This window comes from Manis pentadactyla, chromosome 3, assembly GCF_030020395.1.
Source record: "Manis pentadactyla isolate mManPen7 chromosome 3, mManPen7.hap1, whole genome shotgun sequence".
NCBI lineage: Eukaryota > Metazoa > Chordata > Mammalia > Pholidota > Manidae > Manis > Manis pentadactyla.
The window spans coordinates 75,083,425-75,105,273 of NC_080021.1; the positions used below are offsets into that span (position 1 = coordinate 75,083,425).

The following is a 21,849-nucleotide window of genomic DNA, read 5'->3' on the forward strand; positions in this document are numbered from 1 at the left end:
TTATAATCATTAAATCACAATGCTGTAAACCTGAAGCTAATATAATACTGTATATAAACTATATTTCAATAATTGCATAACGTATTTCCATTTAACTGATTGAGCAATGACTACAGATTGATCTTTTAACAAGGAAGAGTCAAGAACACATGTACCTTCAGAAGGTTACTTTTGTGAAATAGGACTCATAAGGACACAGAACTAGACATGGAGCCCTAACCACATATGGCTACTGAGGACTTGAAATTGGGCCGGTTTCAATTAAGTTGGGCTGTAAAGGTAATATATACACCAGATTTCATAAATGGAAAAATTTTGAGTATGGAAGAAAAAAAGAATGTAAAATATCTCACTTTTCAAAATGACATATTGAAATCATAATTTTTGTACACATTAGGTTAAATAAAGCATTAAAACTAATTTTGCCAGCTTCTCTTAAATTTTGTAATGTGGCTACTTTTGTAATGTTATGTATGTTCCCCAATTGTATTGGACAGCTTTGGTCTAGAGCCTCATTTACTCCATCACCCTTGTGGCTGAGCCCAGAGTAATACACTAATCCTCATTTAGAAGTTCATAGTCACCGTAAAGGTCCTCAGCAACAACACTGTTATCTGTCATTTGCCCATATTCACTGTTTTAGGTTCTTTCCACATATTCATTCATTTAATCCTCCCACTGACATACACAAAACCCATGTGACATGAAAGCAGTTTTCTGAGTATCACTGTTGTTGCTGAAATTCTAATGAGAAAGATTCCATAGTTAGTTGTGGAACTAACATCTGAACCCAAATATGACTCTATAATCTACATTCTTAAACACTACACTATACTGTAAAAGAAATATCTACAACTTGGCAAGAAACCAAAGGATATGAATAAATATATCAGCAACTGGTAATATCCAAGTTCTCAGAGAAGCATTTCTGCTATTGTTATTGATGACTCCAAATGTTAAAACAATCATAGTATTTATAAAAATGTTGTTTTAGGCATATCGAATGAAATCAGAAAAGAAAATAGCAGAATTTCATTCTGAAAAAAGCGTTTAAGAATTACAGGTTATCCAACTGCATCTTCATCTGTAATGACCAAGAGGGAATTTAATAATACCTCAAGGTCCTTTCTTCTAAAAGTATGGCATTCGTTCAGATAGTTTGTAATACCTTTCCAGAATCTGTCAACATGGCAAGTCACTTTGGGTGGAGAAGGGAAGCATTAGAGATGTAACTAGAACAGAGCTCAGGGCCAGAAGACCAGTCAGTCCAGGAATGCAGAATGGGGAGGAAGGCACGGGAGAAGGGAGACCACGAAGGCCATGGCAGAAAGGGGCAGCTGCACCTGGACTTTCTGCTTAATTTATTTACAAGGAAGTTTATTGCTCTTTACTAATCTATGCATATTGTCATATTAACTCACAGTTTTTCATCTGTAAAATGCGGAGAGGACATTACCATAATTTTCACAGGGCTATGAGAGATAATGATGTAACAAAGTGTTTGGAGCTCTTTCAAAGGGTCATGATTTACCATTTTACTAACTCTTCCCTATGATTTTCCAGGCATTGTGCACTGCCTTGTCTGCTAACGGAGCTAGCCCATGTCCGCCCCCAGAAGAAAACCAAAGAAAAGACTGCAGAATTGGGAAATAGAATTGGAACAGCAGATTATTTACATTACAAAATGATTTTAATTTTACTGAGAAAATTCCTTTAAGCAGAATCGCTCTAGTGCACCTGCAATGTGAGAGTAATCATGGTCATAACTAGTGGGTGTTGTGCTCAAATACTTCAGAGGAACCCCATATCAGACTGAGATCTACAGACATCTTAGGGCCTGCTCTCTGTCTGAACCTGTCAACTGTCCCTGCAATCAGTCCACATTCTGTGTAGGTTGACAAAATTTTGAGGAATGGAGCACAATGCCATCAGTAGAGATTCAATGTGGATTCAGGTGTTCTGAAATGGTCAGAGGAGCATTAAATTAATATGTTCTTAAAATGCATATATTTCTGGAGAGGCGTTTTCCTATTACCAATCGTAACTTAAAATAGTGACACAGCAAATGGCTGCAGGTGCTTGCACCACCTCCTTTGAATGGAGCCATCTTTTATTAGAATTAGTCTGGCACAAAGAGCTGCCAATCAATTTCAGAACATTCCTAATTATTCCTCATTCTCCTCCCTCTGAAATTGGTGGTGCACACCCTCAGTGGAGTTACTTTGGTAGAACTAGAATATGATGTTCTGAAGCAGGTAGAGAAATGCCAGAAGCTGCCAACAGCTGAGACAATCAGGATGACTCATCCGAGTTTGAAAAAGAGGGAGGGGTTAGTGTTCTCCATAAAAACTACCTTGCAGAAGTCTATTTTTTGAGTTAAGTGACAGTATGCCAGTGGATCTAAATGACAGTATATTAATAGATCTTCTTTGATATTGCTGTATTACCCTGAATATCAATTCTCTCCATAAGTATCTGTATCTTCCCCAGTCAGACTGGGGTTTGGAGATAGCACAGTGCATGGAAAGTATGTTGGAGGAAGTTGCTTCTCAACTGTGTTTTTAAGACAGGGTAGAACTGGGGCTGACAGCATTGGGAACAGACATCCAAACAGCTGCAGCCATTTGAACAAAGACAAAGGCCCAAAATAGATGCTGTGTGAACCCTTGTGAAATGAATGAAGGAATGAATACACAAAGAGCATAACAGATGTGATAAAGGAGACAGAGCATTTGACTTGGCATGAAGAGAAATTAATTCACAGTATATTACCCTGACCAGCTCTATGATCAGGGCTAAGTCATTTAACCTCTGTGTGCTTCAGACACTTTATCTGTAACATGGGATAATAACCTGTCTCTTTGTATCTACTGAAAATCTATTTTTAAAAACATCTTTAAAAAAAAAGAATTCTCAAAACCTGAAAGGCTCAATTATCAAGAACCATCAGAATATGTCCAGGAACATCTGTATCCAGTCTGGCATCTGTATTCAATATTCATGTCATACAATAAATCCTTCCAAAAGTTTTGAGTACATAGTATATGCTAAATGAGGGAGGGAAAACATCTCTGGCTTCATGAAATCTCACATGAAAGAGACAGAAATTGCTCTAAAAATACCTGCTTATCGTTTCTGCGATTGTTTATATGCTCAGTTTGGAAAGTATGGCAAAACTCAGTAGTCAAGTGAATAACTTGCACCCAGGATGGAAACCGCCCCCCCAAGAGTCAGAATTGTGCCTTCTCAACACTGGGCATCTGTGTGGGTGCTGGGCCACAGGACTGAACCAATCAGATGAGCTCCTGGTTATAGGGCTGGGGGGCGGCAGGGCTGACACAGGCAGTGAACACACAGGCAAATGGGAAAAGCTGGGAAGTGAGAAGTGCTGGGAAGCAAATAATCAGGGCGATGTGAGGAAGAGGGCCAGGCCAGGCCACTTGAGCGAGGATGCACCTGCACAAACATGGGTCTCCAACAATGCTGTGTATCTGTGGTGGGGACTAACTATTCCCCCCTCATTCTATCTTCCATGAGGGGCAAGAAAGCATTGTTCCCTTTCTATATCCACAGATACCTTCTCAGCTCCTCTATCTTCAACACTGCAATTCATTATGCAACTTAGAAGTTGTTGCATGTCTATAATTTAAGCTTTATAAAGGGTTATTGTGATTCAGTATGGATCATTGTTTTACTTTGTTTCAAATAAAGGTACTGCTGATTTAAAAAATAACACAAGACAGATTTTGCAATAATGCATCCAGATCTGTGGCTTGAACTATGATTTTAATCAAACACCGAAGACTAACCAGGGGTATGAGGTGGGTGAGTTCTTATAAATATATTTCTATTGTGTCCTGCTCATTCATTTAAAAAATATATATTGGACATTTACTTTGAGCCTGCCTCTGAGTCTGGCATTAAGAAACCAAACTAAGCAAAAACAAACATGCTATCTGCCCCATGAGCACCCCTTTCCAAAGCTAAGCCCCATCTGTGTATCCCAGTGCCTCTGGCTCCTCTGAAGTATTGTTCCACCATTTGTCCTCTTTCTTATATGTCAAAATTCAGGGCTGGGGCTCAGGGCAATGGACTCCTCAGCATATTCCATTAGATCGTTGAGGATAAAATGAAAGTTCCTGTGGCCAGGATTCTCACCTGGCCCAGGTTGGCTAGCTCACTACAAAAGTGTGGGCAATACATTGCTATTGACTCTATACTAAGCACTCCACCCAGAGCTCTGGGAGACATAGTGGCAGGGCTGCAAGGCTGCAAGAGAGCAGAGCAGAGGCTGGAGTGGTGGCAGCGCCGAGGACAGAGGCCCAGAGGATGGCTGTGTGGGCCACGAGGCCCAGAGGCAGAGACTGGCTTGCTGCGTGCAAACTCTCTCTGAGTGGAGGAGATTTTAGTGATTACCTGCCACCATGGAAAAAAAGTTGGGTATAACCCTTTCACCCCACGAATGTTCTACTGTCATTTCTTTGGTCACACTGAATCCATAATGAACTTGTCAGGGGCTGAAACTCATTGGCAAGACAATTGTTTTGCTCAGTGACCAGGTACCTTTGCTTTGTTACACAGCCCCCACAAGTCAGCACCTCTGTCTCCTTATGCATGAGGCACCTCCTAGCTTCATTCCCCTCCCTACAAGCTGAGAGTGCATGGCCACACACTTTAATCTTTGTCTTGGCCATACACTTAGCTCCTTAATAAAATCCAGCAAAGCCCAGGCCTACATGGCACTACATGGCTCCTCCGTGTCAGTTTGGGAGCTAATGAGACATGCAGCTTATGCTCCCCAGGAATGTGGAGATCACTGCACACCCAGTCATCACCCCTACCAACTCTTAAAACTGCCTTCCACTGTCTCTTTCCCTCAAAACAATTTCAAGTCCTCCCAGACTCTCACAGATCCTGGCCCCCACCCCTCTGTACAGCCTTACCCAAACTGCCTTCTGCACGCCACTCTGATCTTACCTGTGGGACTTGCCTACTTCGTGGGGAAAATAGATGCCCACAGACCCATGGGGCCCCCAGCGTCAGACCACTGCCTTTAGCAGTCTCCTGTCAGGGGAGATCCCTCACCTTGGAAAGGCAGGAACCTTGTCCACCTGGGCTGGCTCCTAACCCAGCTCAGCTGCTTGCTGTTACCTATGATTCCTTTTCTTATGTCTTCAAATTCTTCCTCTTCACTAGATCTGTGCTATTGGCCTTGAAATATCCTCCCTTCTCCATTTTCAATAAAAAAGGCAGAAGAGGAAGAGAAGAGGAAGACTAGGACATAGAAAATAAAAGAAAACAGCACAACAACTACCGTAAAACCCTCTGGATCCTCACATGCTTTTTCAGATAAACACCTCCACCTTCACAGCCAAACTTTACAAAAACAATCGTTCCTATTCTCTGTCCCATCATCTACTTATGAGACTGCAGCATTCTCACCTCCATCCATGTGACTCCATCACCTTCAAGTCACTAGGCCCAGTGGACCCGTTCAGGCTTCATCTTATGTGGTATCTCAACGGTGGTCAGTGGAGTTGACCATTCCAGACTTCCAGAAATGCTCACTCTGTCCCCTTGGCTAATACACCCAAGGCTCCATGGATATCAGAGGAGCAACACTAGCAAAGACCAATAAAGATGTAACTGTCGTCCAAGACAAAGAGGGCAGGCTGACTGGGAAGCGGTGGCGGTGGGAGACCAGGGCCTGCGTGAAGATGAGGCCCACTGCAAGACAGGGAAGAGGAGAGGCAGGGTCGCTGATCCCTCCCTCTCCTTGGCTTTGCCTCGGTGCCCCGCACCCACCGTGCCTGGCCACATTCTGGGTGTGGGGCTCCGAAGATACAAAAGGCCCACACTGGCCCTATGCATAAATTAAGGCAAGGAAGAGGGAAATGGTCAATATAAGTCTGACCTCTGAGTAATTCACAGGCATCTCCCTGCAAGTCAGCATGCCTGCTTGTTGCTGTTTCTCTGTAGGGGTTTGACATTGTCATGATTAGTGAGAAGCTTCCATTAGGAAGGAAATCAAAATTCTAACAAAATGGAAATCCTATGTACAATGCTGGGGAAAAAAGACAGGTGCTCTTTCTGTACTGTTCTTCTGGGTGCTTTGCACTTTACTCTCTCCTCCTGCTGCCATTTGACTCTGACAGCCAACCCCTGAGGTTACAGTCACTTAATGGGTGAGGAAGTCAAGACTCAGGTTAAAAGATTTGCCCAAAGTCACGTAACTAGAAAAATAAACAGAAAAGAGTGATCAGAACCCACATCCCGTCTGATGAGGGGAGACTGGAGGTGGGGGGGGAGACAATAGAGAGGAAAAGAAAAATGTACCCACAGCCTCAAAGTCACAAAGCTGAAGCAAACAGGTCATGAGCAGGATGCTGTGCCACGTGCGTGGTCCCCTGGAGGCCGGGGTTGAAGAGCAGCAGAGCCATGAATCTAGGCTCCGTGGGGCTGATCACCACAATACAGGAACACAGACAGCCGCATCCGAGGTGGGGCTGTGAAGGAGTTCCCAACTAGATGCTGTGAGCTCAACAATGCTCATCTGAGGCCTTGACATGAAAACTCACGCCCCACAGATGAGACACCTTGAGCCCAAATGTATAAGATTTACCTAAACCAGAAAGGAGCTGTGTTTCTGTAGGCAAGCACCGCGCTGCTTTTAAGAATGACACTGCAAAGAAACTTTCATGAAGTATTATGTCAAATATTTGTTTTCATACATATGATCATTGAAGCTTATAAGGAAGATTCATTGTCAGCGAGATGGTGCGCACAAACAGCACCCGCTTTATTGGAGCTGGGCACCATGTTTATGTACCAACAGCAATATGTTCACAAGAAATAAATGTGTTTTGTTTCTCTTGCTGAAACTACATCTCCCTTTCCAAGTAATTGCATCTAACCATGGTGCTTCAGTAAACAAGAGTCACTTTAAAACATGCCCTGTGAATAAGCACACAGCTTGCACTGGCAACTGCACACAGTCGCTCATTCACGTCTGTTCATTTCCCTCTCATTCAGCCCTACTTCACTGCCCTGCTAGGAGCTCAGAACTCTTTATCTTATAATTTTTCATGTCATTCCTTTAAGAAGGCAGAGAGAACGTACCCTTGAACACAGCAGTTGATCTAGCTTCCTTCTCTTACTGACCAAATTCATTGTATAGATTTTCTTTCACTCTAATGTTACATGGCTAGGAAGTACTTGGAGGGAAATGGCCCCTTAGGTGCTGCCCCAGAAAAGAAAGATGTATAGAAGCAGGAAATCCATCTCATCCAGATGCACAATAAAGATGAGGCTCTCCAGCTATTTTTCTCTGTTCTTTAGGAAATGTTAACAAATTCCTGTCAGCATCCATGAAATACACCCGTATCCAATAACCGACATGAAACTGGGCACTTACAACTTACCCAGGAGGCTTTGCTTATAAGAAGTGATGACATCTCAGGCCATAGCTTCCTGAGTAGGAGTGACACCCCAGAACTCAGAAGTTCAGTCCTGTTTGAGCTGGAAACCAGTCAAAGACCAAGGGCAGCAGAGACTGTGGATCATTCATTACGAAATGATACATTCCCTACTTTTGTTGAACATACCATCCATGTTCAACATCTGTTCCCAGGCCACAGTAAAACCCTTTCGCCCTGACTGCTCAGAAGACAAGGGTCCTCCTGTTCCCACACTGCCACCCCAACCCCATTTTCTCCTGTGGATTGTATTTCATGATGATGTATTACTTCTGCCGGAAATGAGTAGTTCTCCAGCAGACGCATATAGTCACCCTATAAAAGGAGGACTACATGCTGACAGATCATTAAGGTCGCAGCCAGTTCTGCTGACAGCTGAAAACAGTTATACTGGCTTACCACCCAGGCAGGGCCAAGATGGAACAACACGGCCTGAAATTTCCCTCTGACTCACAAATCTGAACTCAGTCCAGGCGATCCTCTGCCTTCTCCCCTGCCCCTCAAATCAGATAGCTCACAGGGTCTCTATGACAGCTTTCGAACTTCTTCCATGTGGGATCTAGGAGAGGTGTTTAGGAACATCAGGATGAAGGCATTTGGTCAAAAGGATCAAAGGTAACCCTGCCAAGGTACAGCTGGCTGAGAAACCAAAACACTGGCCATCCAGTCACCTGGCATACAGGGTGGGGCAGATTGTTTCTCTGACAGCTGGGGCCATGCTTTGCTGCTGCACCTATACATGCAGCTTGGGGCTCTAGGTCTTCTCTTCTACAAATAATTGTCTGAATCCCTGATCAGTGCTGAAGGTTTAATAAATAAATAAAAGCAGGAATCATTGTAAATATTCAGCCAAAGTTTGTCTATGATCAGGCGGCATCTGACTAATAGAAGACTAATGCCAGCATTTCTGGAAACTACAAGAATTGACCATTTTGACTACATGAATGGTATTATCTTACAGCTAAAAAACAAAAAATAAAAGAACGTGAAAACAAACAGCTCTAAATGTAAATACACAGCAAAGGCAGCAGAACCATGACTATGTTATGCCAACTTAGAAACAGAATTAATTACCAAATAAATTACAGAATTAATAACCAAATGTTACGTTTGTGCTTTTCTGCATGAGTCATGCAATATTGTCACCTTTTGCACTGAAGAGCTTTGCTGACCCTGGTTTTTTGATTCTATGAAAGATGGGGACCTGTGGCCTCAGTGCAAAGGAAGTGCTTACTGAGCATTTGTTGGATGCATTTGGTCAGAGTGGGCATGGCCACTGCTGCCTGCCTTGGATCCTGTAAGTGAGAAAAACCTCTTTGTATATCTTCAAAATCACTCTAGCTCTGCATTTTTTCAAACTGACTTCGTTCAGCCTATGGGCCTATGGGGCTGTGCCGGGGGCTGGGTAGTGATAACGCCATTCAGTTCACCAGCTACAGCAGGAAAGGAAAAATGTGCTTTCTGCAAGTGGTTATTCCAGGATTTCTGAGAGGGAGCCACGGCCCACTATCATCATGCTTGGAGTTTCTCTTTCAGTTCAGAGACATAAGTGTTTATTTGGGTAATTAATGAGCCAAATGAGATTGCAATACCAGACTGTACCTTAGGAAAAAATCCCTTTCCTTGTACGGCAGGGATGACAGATTGAGCCCAAGTCAAAATACAGAAAGGTACATTTGAGCCCGTGGTGCAGGGATCTCCAGGAAACAATGAGGATGAAAATTGTCAGTCAAGGGGCAGAGCAGTTGGGTTTCCAGAACTTAAATTAGCTTCCTGATTTTCCATTTCAAACACTGAAGCAGTGTTTTTCCTATTCTAATCTCTGCGAAACAAGCATACGGACACAATCCTATGACAAAATAGCTTTGGTGACACAACCTTTAACCCCGTAAGACTTCTCAAGACCTTGACTATGATCTCGGTCTTTAGAGAAAGAAAAATATTTTTAAAAGCTTAGTACCAGTGAAAAAAAGGGCACATCTGGGCACCATTTGCTAATTTTTTAAAATTAACATTCTGTGTGTATAAAGCATCTGCGATGTGCAAGACACCATGCTTTTGGAAGCAGCTAGCAGCATGGCTGTCCAAAAAAATCCCCAGACTCCTAGGCCCAGCTACCTGACATAAACAGTAATGGGCAAGGGGATGAGAAAGATATTTTTACATTATTACTGAAATTCCATAAAACTTAATAGAAATTCACCATCTGTAAAACCAAAATTTAAATTAAACATGAAGTAACTTCATTGTTATTAAAATTCATGTTCTCAGGATAATTTCATGGATATCACTTATTATATCATGTCAATGTGAACTTGTGATTACTTAATAAATGCAGTGTCCTCAGAAGACAATATTTATGTATATCTACATATCCCATGTAGGGGATAATAGAAGAGCTCCATGGTGGTGGAAAGGCTGATGACACCCACATGACCTCTAAAGACCTCCTACTCTAAAATGTCCTAAGTCCTAATGACAGAGGGAAAGATAAAATGCAGGCTTACATTCAACTTTAATAGTGTACACATGATATTTGTGGAGGATGTTCCTCTTGCAGACAGAGAAGCTGTCTGTAGCGATAGAGCTCTTACAGCTCTCTGTACTCAGCACCAATGGGAAGATGGCCTAAAGTATATGCTTTCTCCCCCTGGTCTACTTGACAGAGACTGCCCATCCTTCCCATACAGAGGGGACACACGGTTTGGTCTGGGCTGCACCTCTTCCCTCTTCTAGAACAATCCTGTGGAGTCCGGGATAGCACGCTGCCCCTCCATCAGGGCACAAAACCTGACTTCTCAGAGTCCTCCCTTCTACCTTTGCCCAGAAATGCCAGGAGAGAAGCTGTTTAATTTTTGAGATCATCAACTCCATTGTCAATAGCTGCTGTCAGGGCTGACTATTAGGAGAAATCTATCATGTAAAGAAATCTTACAGCACTGTTCCAAACGGTCCTACCCCTGCAGTTTGTTGGCTCCAGCTGCAGGGAAAAGCTCTAGTTTCCTTTCTCAGGATCAAGATCTCAGGATAAAATTTACATGAAGTTTATTAGCAGTAATCTTAAAAATATATATATCTATATGTGTGTGAATGTATACATGTCTGCATATATTTCAATATATACACATATTTACATATAAGTATATATGCAAATATATGCATAGCTATACAAGTATATATGTACATGTCACATATATAATAGAAACATATATTTTAAACTCTCATTTCTTCAAAAATGACTAATCATCCAGCAGTAGTTACTTTAAGATAGTGTGTTTGTGTGTGCGGGTGTGTGTGTGTGTGCCTTTTTAATATTTATACACATTTTAATTACTTTATCAGAGATAAGGTCTAGAACCAGAAAGCAATTAATTTAAAAAATGTCTAATAACTGAAAAAGATGTCACAAAAATCTACACACTGGTTACAAAACAAAGCACTGACTTCCTTGGGGGGAGATGTCAGGTCCTCACCCTCAAACCTGAAGCAGGGCTGCTGGTTCCAGGCCCCAAGCCATTCCCTCCTCCTCAGGAGGCAAGGACCTCCACGGCTTGGGCGTCCTCCCGCCCATGTGACGCAGGGGTGAACTCCTGTCTGAAAAGTCTCTGATATGCTGCTGGACACTGGGCAAGGAACGGGGTCTGTTTGCCACCACTGAACCCCCAGAATAACACTCCTGGAGTCACATTACTTTGTGACTTCTCATTACGGGAAAAAAACAGATTTTCCACATTGTTTAAAGAAGTTCAATTGGAGTTTTGCCATATTCACAGCCCAAATAATCACACCCAATACAAATCCTCTTTCCTATTATTTGTTACATGGTTTTAATAAGTTTGGCTACCTACTCTACAAGCCTAAAATGTATTCCAGGAGTTAATTAGGAGGAAATGGAATGTCTCTGATAAACATTATTCTAGGAACAGAAAGTCACAGCTGATGGCCTGGGAGCAAGGAAATAGAAATTAAATTATAAAAAACAGAAACAAGAAATTAAAAATACAAAACTTGGGGCCACTTAGTGTCAGAACAGAGAATCCCACACACTCAAAAGCCCAAAAAGGAATCATTATACTAAAGAACAGATTAATATTGAGAGAATCTGTTTAATTTCCATCTTAACTCCTAATTTTTAAAAGTTTTTTGCTTAAGGATTAAATCAAGTTTATCTGAAAAAGGAAGAAAAAGAGCTCATTAGAACCACACATTCACTGAGAATTTCATACATCCTGTATTTTACTCTGCACGTGCCAGAATGTATTGTCCCAAGCCGCTTGCACTCCAGACACCGTTTGTGCTCAGAGCCACACTGTAAAAAGTGCTTAGTTCCCAAGGACATTCCACAAAAGCCCATTTGACTTCAAATGGCCCCCAAACCTGTTGGAAACTATGGCAGGAATTAGAAGTAACAGCAGCGTCTACCCACTGGCAGGTACAGCGCTGCTCCAGAAGACAAACCCAGGTCATCTGGCTCAAAACAAGGAGGTCCTTCTTAAAGCCATGCCTCAGCGAACACCTGCCCCGTTAGCTGCCTGCCCTGCTGTGGGCAGACAGCCCGGGCTAGAGAACAGAACACGGTACGGGTGGGAAACCAGAAGACATGACCTTTAACAGCTCCAATTCTGTTTTCAATTTCCCCATGTCCCTGTGGGTTCTGGGGGATCAAAATAGGCTATGAATGGCAGTTGTTGTGTCCCTGTAATTTTCTCAGTCACCACGGACCTCCATCAGCGAAGAACCTGAAAACAGGCCCCGTCCCACAGCAGGGGTGCTCCCTCCTTGCCAGCGTAACCGCTGGGGCCAGACTCCCCACTCCCCAACCTACTGAGAAGGCCTAAGGATGCCACCCACAAGCAGAGCAGGAGCAGACAGAATGCCTCGGTGGCCTCGGGGGAGTAACAAGATGTGTATATGATTATTAGCTTCTCCAGCATAGCCTTGGACTTTGACCCTGACATCTTACCATTCCCAAAAATCTGGGTCAACTATGCCTTCCTCATGAAGACTTTTCTTTGGACTTTGACCCTGACATCTTACCATTCCCAAAAATCTGGGTCAGCTATGTCTTCCTCCATGAAGACTTTTCTAAGAGTCTTCCTGGTTAAAATTAGTGAACACTTCCTCAGAACACTGCAGGAGGGCTTAGACCTCCTTTATAGTACCTCTCCCATTCTGCACTGTACTATAGATATTTGTGGGCACATCCTATCTCTCCTACTAGGCTGTAAGATCCTATAAGGCAGGATCCATGAAAGCCGGCAGAAATTAACGTTTTCCACCCGGGCACTGACAATTTGGTTGAAGCAACTGGACAAGCACACCAAGGACGGATTTGGAGGGAGTAGATTTCATCCAGCATCAATTTATTCATATGCAGTGAGCAGGCACAGTGTGTTTACTCTCCATTACTTTACACAGAGACTTTACTCTCCAGAACTTGAGGCTACCACCTCTTCTGATCCTCAACATCAATTCAAAGATACAACTTGGACTCAGGACATGCCTGGTCACCCAAAATGCATGCAACTATGTAACTGATAGTCTGGGGGTGGAGTAGCAAATTCCTATTCTATGCCACTTGACTTTGGAAGTTCAGACATATATGAGGGTATGATGGCTTTATCCAAAAGTGTCTAGAGATAGGGTGGGACAGGCCACATGAGATGTCACTGTCCCTGTCCATGGAGGTTGAGGAGAGAAGCCTGGCATGAAAGCAGAGGACAGAAAGAGTGAGGAAAAGCAGGCAGTGTGTCACATCTTACAGAGGACATCAACACAGAGCACAGACCCACACGGAGCCAGCCCTCCCAGGTCTGGATCCTGGCTGGCCTCACTACTTGTGTGCCCTTGGACATTGCTGAACCTCTGTGTGCCTGTTTCCTCATTTGTAATATAGGGATAATGATAACACCTTTCTCATACAGTTGTGATGAGGATTGAAAGAGTTAGTTCAGATAAAGGGCTCAGAACAGTGTGAGCAGTGAGAGTTGTGACATTGTCGTTGTCATGCTGTGACCTGGACTGACAGCAGGACAGTCTCACCCACACCAGGAAGGTCAGTCCCTTCACTGTAGAGACGCAAAGACAGACTCTCAGCCAACATGACCAACACTTCCCGGAGAATGCTGACTGTCAACCTGCGGGTCCATGAATTTCCAGGTCCGCCAGACCCAGCAGGGAGGCTTCCCGGACATCAGAGAGACATATGCCCCAGTGAGCAGGAAATGCAGAGGTCTCTCTTCTGGACACTCTGTTTTGCTTCAGGACACAACGTAAGTCCAGTTCCCCAAAGGGGACTTCCACAGTGACACCCCTCCACCTCCAAACATCTCCAGAACTGAGCGAGTCTGCTTCTGCTTCCGCATTAGCTCTGACCCTCGACTTCCCACCTGAGCCCCTGCATCGGTCTTCTGATGGCTTTTAGTCTCCATTTCCCTGCTAATCCATGATCCTTATAAAACCCAGGCCTTATGAGTTCATTTCTCTGCTCAGCTATGTCTGGTACAAATAGAAATACAAATGAAAACAAAAATGACATGGAGTTGTCCTACCGTCAGGGTTATGACTAAAATTAAAGTCATAAATGATAATATCCTGTACTTTTCAAGGGTCTGGGGAAGGAGATTCTCACACAGAGCTGGTGGGAGTGTCTATTAGTGGGGTCATTTTAGAGGGCATCTGGGCAGTGTGGACTAAAATTTAAAGTGCATCCCCCGCTGATCCAGCAACTAGAGGGCTCCAAGTTCACCCACGGGAGCTTCCCTGTAGGGGTGACGGGGCACTTCAAGGGCATTCGCTGAGCTTTGTTCAGAAGAGAAAAAACTTGGAAATAACCTAAATGCCCATTGGTAGGGAAATGGCTGAACTGTGAGATGTCCACCTTCTGCAATACCATGCTGTATTAAAAACAAGAACTATGTTTAGATTTACTAGTTTGGAAAGATGTTACATAACAATATGTTATGGGATAAATTGCATCCTCCCCCCAATTCCTATGTTGAAGCCCTAACTCCCAGTACCCCAGAACAGGACTGTATTTGGAGACAGGTTCTTTAAAGAGTAATTAAGGTAAAATGAGGTCATTAGGATGGGCTCTGAGCCAATGACTGGTGTCCTTATAAGAGAAGTGATGAGAACACTGACACACACAGAGGGAAGACCACGTGAGGACATGGGGGAGATGGCCGTCCACATGCTGAGGAGGGGGCCTCCAAATGCCCCAACCCTGCAAACCTTGATCTTGGGCCTCTGGCTTCCAGAATTGGGAGAAAATGCATTTTTGCTGTTTAAGACACCCAGTCTGTGGTAGTTTGTAGCAGACCTAGCAAACTAATACACAATAGCAGCTATTTATTTTCTAGGGGTGTATGATATGTGTAATGTATAGGAAGCAAAATGGAAGGGCCCAGAGCAGCCTGATAACAGTGGTTACCTTTGGGGAGGAATTAGGAAAGAAGCTGGGGATAGCGGTTGAAGGGAATTTTAGTTTTAAAAATAAGGCTTTAATTCTTATAATAAGAAAGTACTCATATATTATTTGTATACCAATAAAAACAAAAACCTTTCACGGCTCTCCACTGAGTATGGTCCGCAAAATGCTTCAGCACCTGGACCCCACAGTCTTTATAATTTTATTCCTTACCTAGTCCCATCCCCCAGCCCCCACACACATATTTGCCACACTAGACTAGCCCATCCCTCCAAGGGCTCCGTGCCTCTGCTGTCCCCTCTGTCTAGAATGCTTTTCTCCTGTAAGACTCGTTTGCTGATTTCCACCCTTCAGAGCCCAGCTTGAATGTCACCTGCTACAAGCCTTACTTGGCATATTTTTCCAAGCGACTCTTCTCTGTTCTTCTAATGTCTTATTCACATTTGTGTTCCCTGTGCCCCATCAGTGCCTGTAGCCAAGTAACTACTCAGTAGAAGGTTATCAAGGCATGGAAGGCTGGAATGTTTTCTAGCAGGTTACTTTTTTATCCAGTGTATTTCCAAGGGCCCACATTTCATTCTTTGTATATTAAAAGACTCCCTAGAGACTAGGACTGTAATGCTGACATGTACAAGGTCCTAGCCTTTAACTGATTCTTTAATACGTCAGGGACAAATATATTTCTGGGCCAGCCAAGTCCCATTTGCTTTCAATCCTAATGAACTCATCTGAGAATGTATTGCAATTTATTTTAAGTTCTGTGCCCTTAAAGGACTTCAATTACTTAACCCACAATAGGCCCAAATAAAAAATGCCTGCTGACCTGTGACTGAGAGGCCCTGACCCCCAGGCCTTACCTCTTCATCGGCTTGGGGGAGCATTCCCTCTCCAGGCTGGAGGACGTGTGTTTCACGTGCATTGTGTTGTAGGAAGTGTGAGTATAGTCATTTTCGTCGCTGTAGTCAGGACCAAGCAACGTCCGGGCCCAAGTTCCCATGTCGTAAGGAGGAAGGGTTCCTCCAAATTCAGAGGGCAGAAATTCAGGATGTATTAGCTGGTGGAGGCTGTTCAGATTGTTTCCATGCAGGAAAATCTGAAAGACAAAAATAATTAGCAATAAAAAATCCAAAATACATGACCAAGTACTTAATCTAATACACAATTTAGCAATGACAAATTGGATGCACTGCTGGTGATCATGGTGTTTAAAGAGGCACTCAATTTTGTGTCTGTAACTTAGTCTTCATAAAATATTAATTTACTGCTCAGAAAAGAAGCTGAATTAATAGTTCTTAAAATAAAGTTTATGAACAAATTGGGTATTATTTGGCCATGGCCCCAAGTTATACATAGAGTCATCTCTTAATTATCCCTGCTGACAAAAAGAGTAGTAATGTAGACCATCCAAACCCAGCCGTGCTTCACATGCATCTCCATATCGCCCGGTCATCCACCAAGAGAGCTTTCCTTCCTCTGCATGCCCCCAGCCCTCCATCCCTACCAGGCCTTCACGAAGTGACAGCCTCTTCCTCCAACTGTCCCAGTGATATCTGCCCCTTGGTTCTCCTCCCCCTGCTCCCCAATTAATTGTATTATCTACTGACTTCTATTTTTTTCTTATTTGTTCATTTATGTCTTGCTTCCCATGAGAAGAGAAGAATACTCAGGGAAAGGGATGGTGTTTTGTTACTCTTTTAATACACTCCTGGCTCCCAGGGAGATGTGGGAACTCAATCAGTTCTTTCTTAGTCAATGGAACTGAAGACTGTGCCTAAGAATTTATTGTGGGATATTTTTGCAGCCATTTTCCATTTATTCTGGATAAAGGGCTAATAGCTAAACAAGTCTGCATCTTCTATACATATAAGAGATATACAGGGGATAAACAGGTTAAGCAGGGAAGAAAACACCCACAAATTACAATTGCTTTCAGTCAGATCCACAAAGTGGATAAGCTGCAAGTTGATAGTCACCATTGCCTGCAAATTAGGAATTGACTCCTCAAACTTTATTTAAAGTGCATCTGTATAATGACATTGGTTTGCACACTTGCTCATGTTGCAAGTTGCATACACATAAGTATACCCAAATATATAGGAACATAGATTATACATACACAGAGGTACACATCACCCCTAACAGTTAACCATGGTGAAATGTAAATGTGATTCTTAAAATACATCAATATAGTATAACATACCATAAAAATATTCTATTATACTATATACTATATAGAATACCAGTGTATAATAAACATTTGCTACCTTGTTCTGCTTTATTAAGATTTTTAACTTAGGATGTAATGACATCATTTGAAGAGTAGGGGGACAAGAAGCTAAGTGTTCACAACAATACTTCAGAACAATTCTTCAGAGCAATACTGTTGCACTTCAGAAAACAATGTATGATTTTTGACATTGGATTGGGTATGACTGAATTTTAATAAGAATTATTTCTTTTAAAAAAATTCATGAGTTCTGACTTTTCAAAACACTTTTCAGGAGGAACTGTAGAATTTGAAGCATGGAAAAGCTGGAGCTAAATATTAGCCCTGGTGGTTAGATCAAGTATTTGTGCCCACCCACGCAACACTTCCAATTCTTAAAGGACAAAGAGCCTTGGAAACTGGCCCTCTCTGCTGGTGGTCCTGTGGGATAGAGGATTCAGCAGGTAGGGGGCTGGACTCTCTACTTGTCAGATGCTGCACCCAGAGCTCTGAAACTCCCTTCCGTAGTACTGCAGCAAGTGTAGATTGCTTTGTGGGAGACAATCCCACTGCTCCTTCCTGAGGAGAAGATGAAGCCAGAGGGAAGCCTGAAGCCCCATTAGGAACAGTCTAGGATACTTCCCTATCCTTAGCACTGTCCTCAGACCCAGACAGATTTGCACAATGCTTCAGAATGTCTCTGCTTCCTTAGGCTGATGAGTTCTGGCTCCTAGTTCCACACCTGATTGGGTGCAGGGGAGTTACCCCTCCCATACCTTATTGCACTGCTTCCTAAGGACCTGGAAGCATCTGAGGTCTAGGAGGTAAGGATCCCGTGGAGTGTGTATGTGGGGACAGGGTCCCTCATATCCTCATTCATTCTCCCCCGAATACTCAGATCTCTTTCCCAGAACAGGGTCCCCTGGGCCAAGGGACATAAGTAAGGTGCTAGAAGAATGACCCTGGTCACTTACCTTGAAAGGTGGTGTTTCTAAGCCAGGACATTGCTAAATTCAGAAAGCTAAATGGGAGCTAAGTGGTAAGGAGAAATAAAAGTCTTTACATCGCAACTACATGAGTGGCATTATGCTACCTGCTTTCATTTAATGTCTCATTAAATTACCCAGAAACTCTCTACAGTGAGTGTTTGTTTCTCTGTTTTATAAATGAGGAAGCAGAATCAGAGTGGAAAAGGAATGTTCAGTTTCTCAGCTAATAGGAATGCCATGAAAAAGCCCAGCTCCGACAGCAGATGCCAGCTTTCCAATGTCATCAGCTGAGGCAATTAAGATTTTAAAAGGCTTCTCCCTCAGCGCATTACTATTTCCATTGAAGGATGCTTTCCCAGCTTGCAAGGTGATGAAGCTGGCAGCTCTGACCCAGGAGCCAAGGGGGGAAAAACTAAATCATAAACATTCTTCACCACAACAATACATTTGCAGGACACAATGCTGGCTATTAAAATATCCCAGGAACAGGAAGCTGCTTGATGCCCTATCTCCAGTGAGCATTTAGAGTGATGTGGGCATCTGGTATTTTTACGCCTTCAAGTTTCCTTTGGTATGTCACTGGGATTCTGAAAATAACCCAGTTCTACTAAATTATTGATTAAATCCAGGCCATTTGCAAACTCCACCTGAGGCTCAAATGCTCTAGGACTGCAGAAAAGCCGAAAAACCAAAGTAAAAAATAAGGAGAGAGGGAGAGAGATTGACTGTGAAGAGGGGCACAGTAATGGTCCCTCTGTGGACCCCCCCAGCCCCACTGTTGGGTGTTTGTTTTCATTACCCGCTTCCTGGTCTTGTCTTTCAGGAATGGCTTGATGAGCGTGTACAGCGCATGAATGTACCAGGGCTGATTGACAAAATGGACTCCTCCGAAGCGAGCAGGAAAGCTGTCCTGGGTGGAAAGAAAGACACAGCAGTTAGCACGAGTTCCAGGGGAAGCGGGCCAGCAGCTCCACGCCCCGCAACCCCTGGTTTTTCTCTGACCAAAGCCTTAGCTGGCCATGGGGAAAGAAAGGCAACACACTGACTGCCTAGCTATTAAGATTGCCTCTATTCCCCTTGTCCCCTTTCTCCCTTCTGACTCCACAATTTACAAATCATGCATATGTGCCAGGCCTGAATTTTCCAAGTCACAACTCTATGACTTCTACATGACACAAGAGTGTGTGTGCCCCAGGTAGCAAGGGAGTCGGAATTCTGGAACTCTTGGTTGCCTTAGGCAAACAAGGTTTCAGCCCCCAGAAGCTCTCAGGACAAGCTGGCCCTTTTACCCTGTTCTTTGCCCTCCAGCACTCTGCACCCACATTATCATGACAAAAGCTGAACTTTGTGGGTGAGCTAGCCAGGCTGTGAAGGAAGGCAGTGGAAAAGATTTCAAAGGATCTTAAGAGATGGGGCTCTCCGGAATCCACCAAAGTTTGATGTCCTTTGCCAGCAACTTTTTTACAGATTCCAGAAACTAGCTCCTTACTTTATCCTGGGACTCACACAATAGGACCCAGGGAAAAAATTACTTGTGGGTGGCTGGGCTAGTTGATTTCCTTAACTGAGGCAATATGGGTCTCTTTTTCAGCAGACCAATACATTTTTTATACAGCAGGAAATGAGAGCATTTTTTAAATGGTTCCAATTTTAGAATCCAGATCAAGGCATAAGCTAATGTTTTAGAAGCCAAGAAGCTCCTCTAAGTGCTAATTAGATCCACAAAATAAGGGGCCTTAACCATAAACTCTGAGCTAGTCCCACAGCACCAGGTCCTGAGTTCTTGATGAATGGCTTCTGCAAATTATATTACATTAATGGAATTAAAAAAAGAAGGAACACGGAATGTAATTTGAATTGCCATGTATGTTGGTGATCAGGTTGATTGCAACAAGCATTTTTGTAAGATGCTAGCAAGATGAGATGAAAGCAAAAGGAGCCGAGCAGTGTGAGCTAGCGGTTGAGGCAGCTGATCTCTGTGGGTGTACGAAATACCTTCCTTGGGTCATTTTTAGTAACAAGGGAAGAGGGTATTAACCTTTTTGCAGAACCTTTTGAGTCTTCAGGATCCCTGGGCATCTTTCCTCACTGAGACCTAGTTTCCAGTGTAAGTTCATGAAACTGTGCTTAAGGGTTGACATTTTTAAAAATTATAATAATTTTTGTCTCTGTCTAGACATTTTATAGAGTGCAAAGAAATGAAGTCAATGGAAAGCTAAACTAGACAATTTCAGTAAAAGGTCTTTGTTTTATATGGCACGTATTTTTTGTTTTGTTTACTTTATTTGAAAAATGCTTAATGAAACTCCAGATAAGGTTGGAGGGACCATTTATACTAATTTGTACATTTGTCATTATCTGCCACTATTCTAAATCTGATTTCAGAGATGTGAAAGTTCTTAATAAGGTTGTCTTTTCTCTTCTAGGTACAATTTAGTATCTAACTACTCTTTGGTTCCTTAAAAAAAAAGGCCATCCCCCCTCCAATTTTTCCTTTCCAAGAAGTGCTAAACACTAGCCTCCTTCACTTCTGGTCCTTTTGAACTTGTTATTCAGAAGTATAATTCATTATCCCACACACTAAACTTGGGTTCTGAGGGGCTAAAGAAGAACCAGAGTAAAGGGTTTCTCTATAAAACCGAGGCTTTACTGTCTTTTTTTAATAAGACCAATAAGGGTTTTTATTTTATTGGGAGTCTATTGTGCTATATACATTTTTAGGTTAGTAAAGTGACAGAAAACTCTGTAAATAATACTCTAGAGGCAGTAGGCAAAATCTCAAAGAAAACATTAACCTTTCAAAAATATCTGGAGACTCATAGTTTTAGTCTATAGAGGCTCAGTCGTCAAAGACATCAACATTGTCTTCTATTTGTGTCAGAGGAGGTTGAAAGAAAACATACAGGGCTGAGACCTTGTCAGTTCTCGCTAGATTGGCCCTGGCTTTGAGTGTGCCACCTTGAAGGCATGAGATTTTATTGATCTCATCCAGGTCAGCCAGTGACTATGTGCAGATAAATGCATGTAAAATCCCATGCCTCAGAGTTCTGGGTTTGGGCCAGAGTGGAAACAGAATGACTTTCCTCCAGGGCCCTACTATAAAATTCAAATGAAAGGCCTTGGTGTTTAATAAGGAAAATGTGCAAATATTCTGGGCATATGCGAATGAGTCCACTGCATTATTAATAATGGTGTGTGTGTGTGTGTGTGTGTGTGTGTGTGTGTGTGTGTGTGTGTGTGTAGTGTGCAAAGGGAAAGATGGGGGAAGGGAAAATTAGCAAAGAATAATACCTATCATCATTTATCGTGTTGCCTGGTCTCATTAACAAATTGCAGTAAAGGAGACATTGTCTCCCTAGATGCCAAGGGAGTCCACCACCTCAAGGAGGTCCATTTCTGAAGGGACAGAGCAGCCCTATGTCAAGATGGTAGGCCTTGATTCAATGGCAGTGTAATACTTTCTCAGAGTTCTTGTAAACTAAAGAGTATGTGCTAAAACATACCCCAGGTTCAAGAAAATGATACTAATTCCTGTACATTTCATGCCTTTATCAGTAAGAATATCACTTCAAATTATAAACATACACAAATCATAAAATTTGTCCCAGTTTATTTTAAATTAATTTATTTCCTTATGATGAAAATAATACACCTTCTAGAAAATTAAAAATAGATTAAAATATGTTTTGAAAAATTAGGAAATAGAAAACACCAGAAAGAAGAAAAAGAAATCACCTCTATTTCCATGGT

General features: G+C 42.7%; 1 protein-coding gene across 1 annotated transcript in view; it reads right to left on the bottom strand.

Annotated features, from left to right (window-relative positions):
- CLVS1 (clavesin 1) overlaps window positions 1-21,849 on the bottom strand; it is a 158,320-nt gene that overhangs the window by 6,503 nt on the left and 129,968 nt on the right. Inside the window, exons 4-5 of the mRNA XM_036907535.2 lie at window positions 18,899-19,009; window positions 15,762-15,997 (exon numbers count right to left, since the gene is read on the bottom strand). Of these exons, the coding sequence (XP_036763430.1) occupies window positions 15,762-15,997; window positions 18,899-19,009 (347 nt within the window). The remainder of the gene's footprint in view (window positions 1-15,761; window positions 15,998-18,898; window positions 19,010-21,849) is intronic.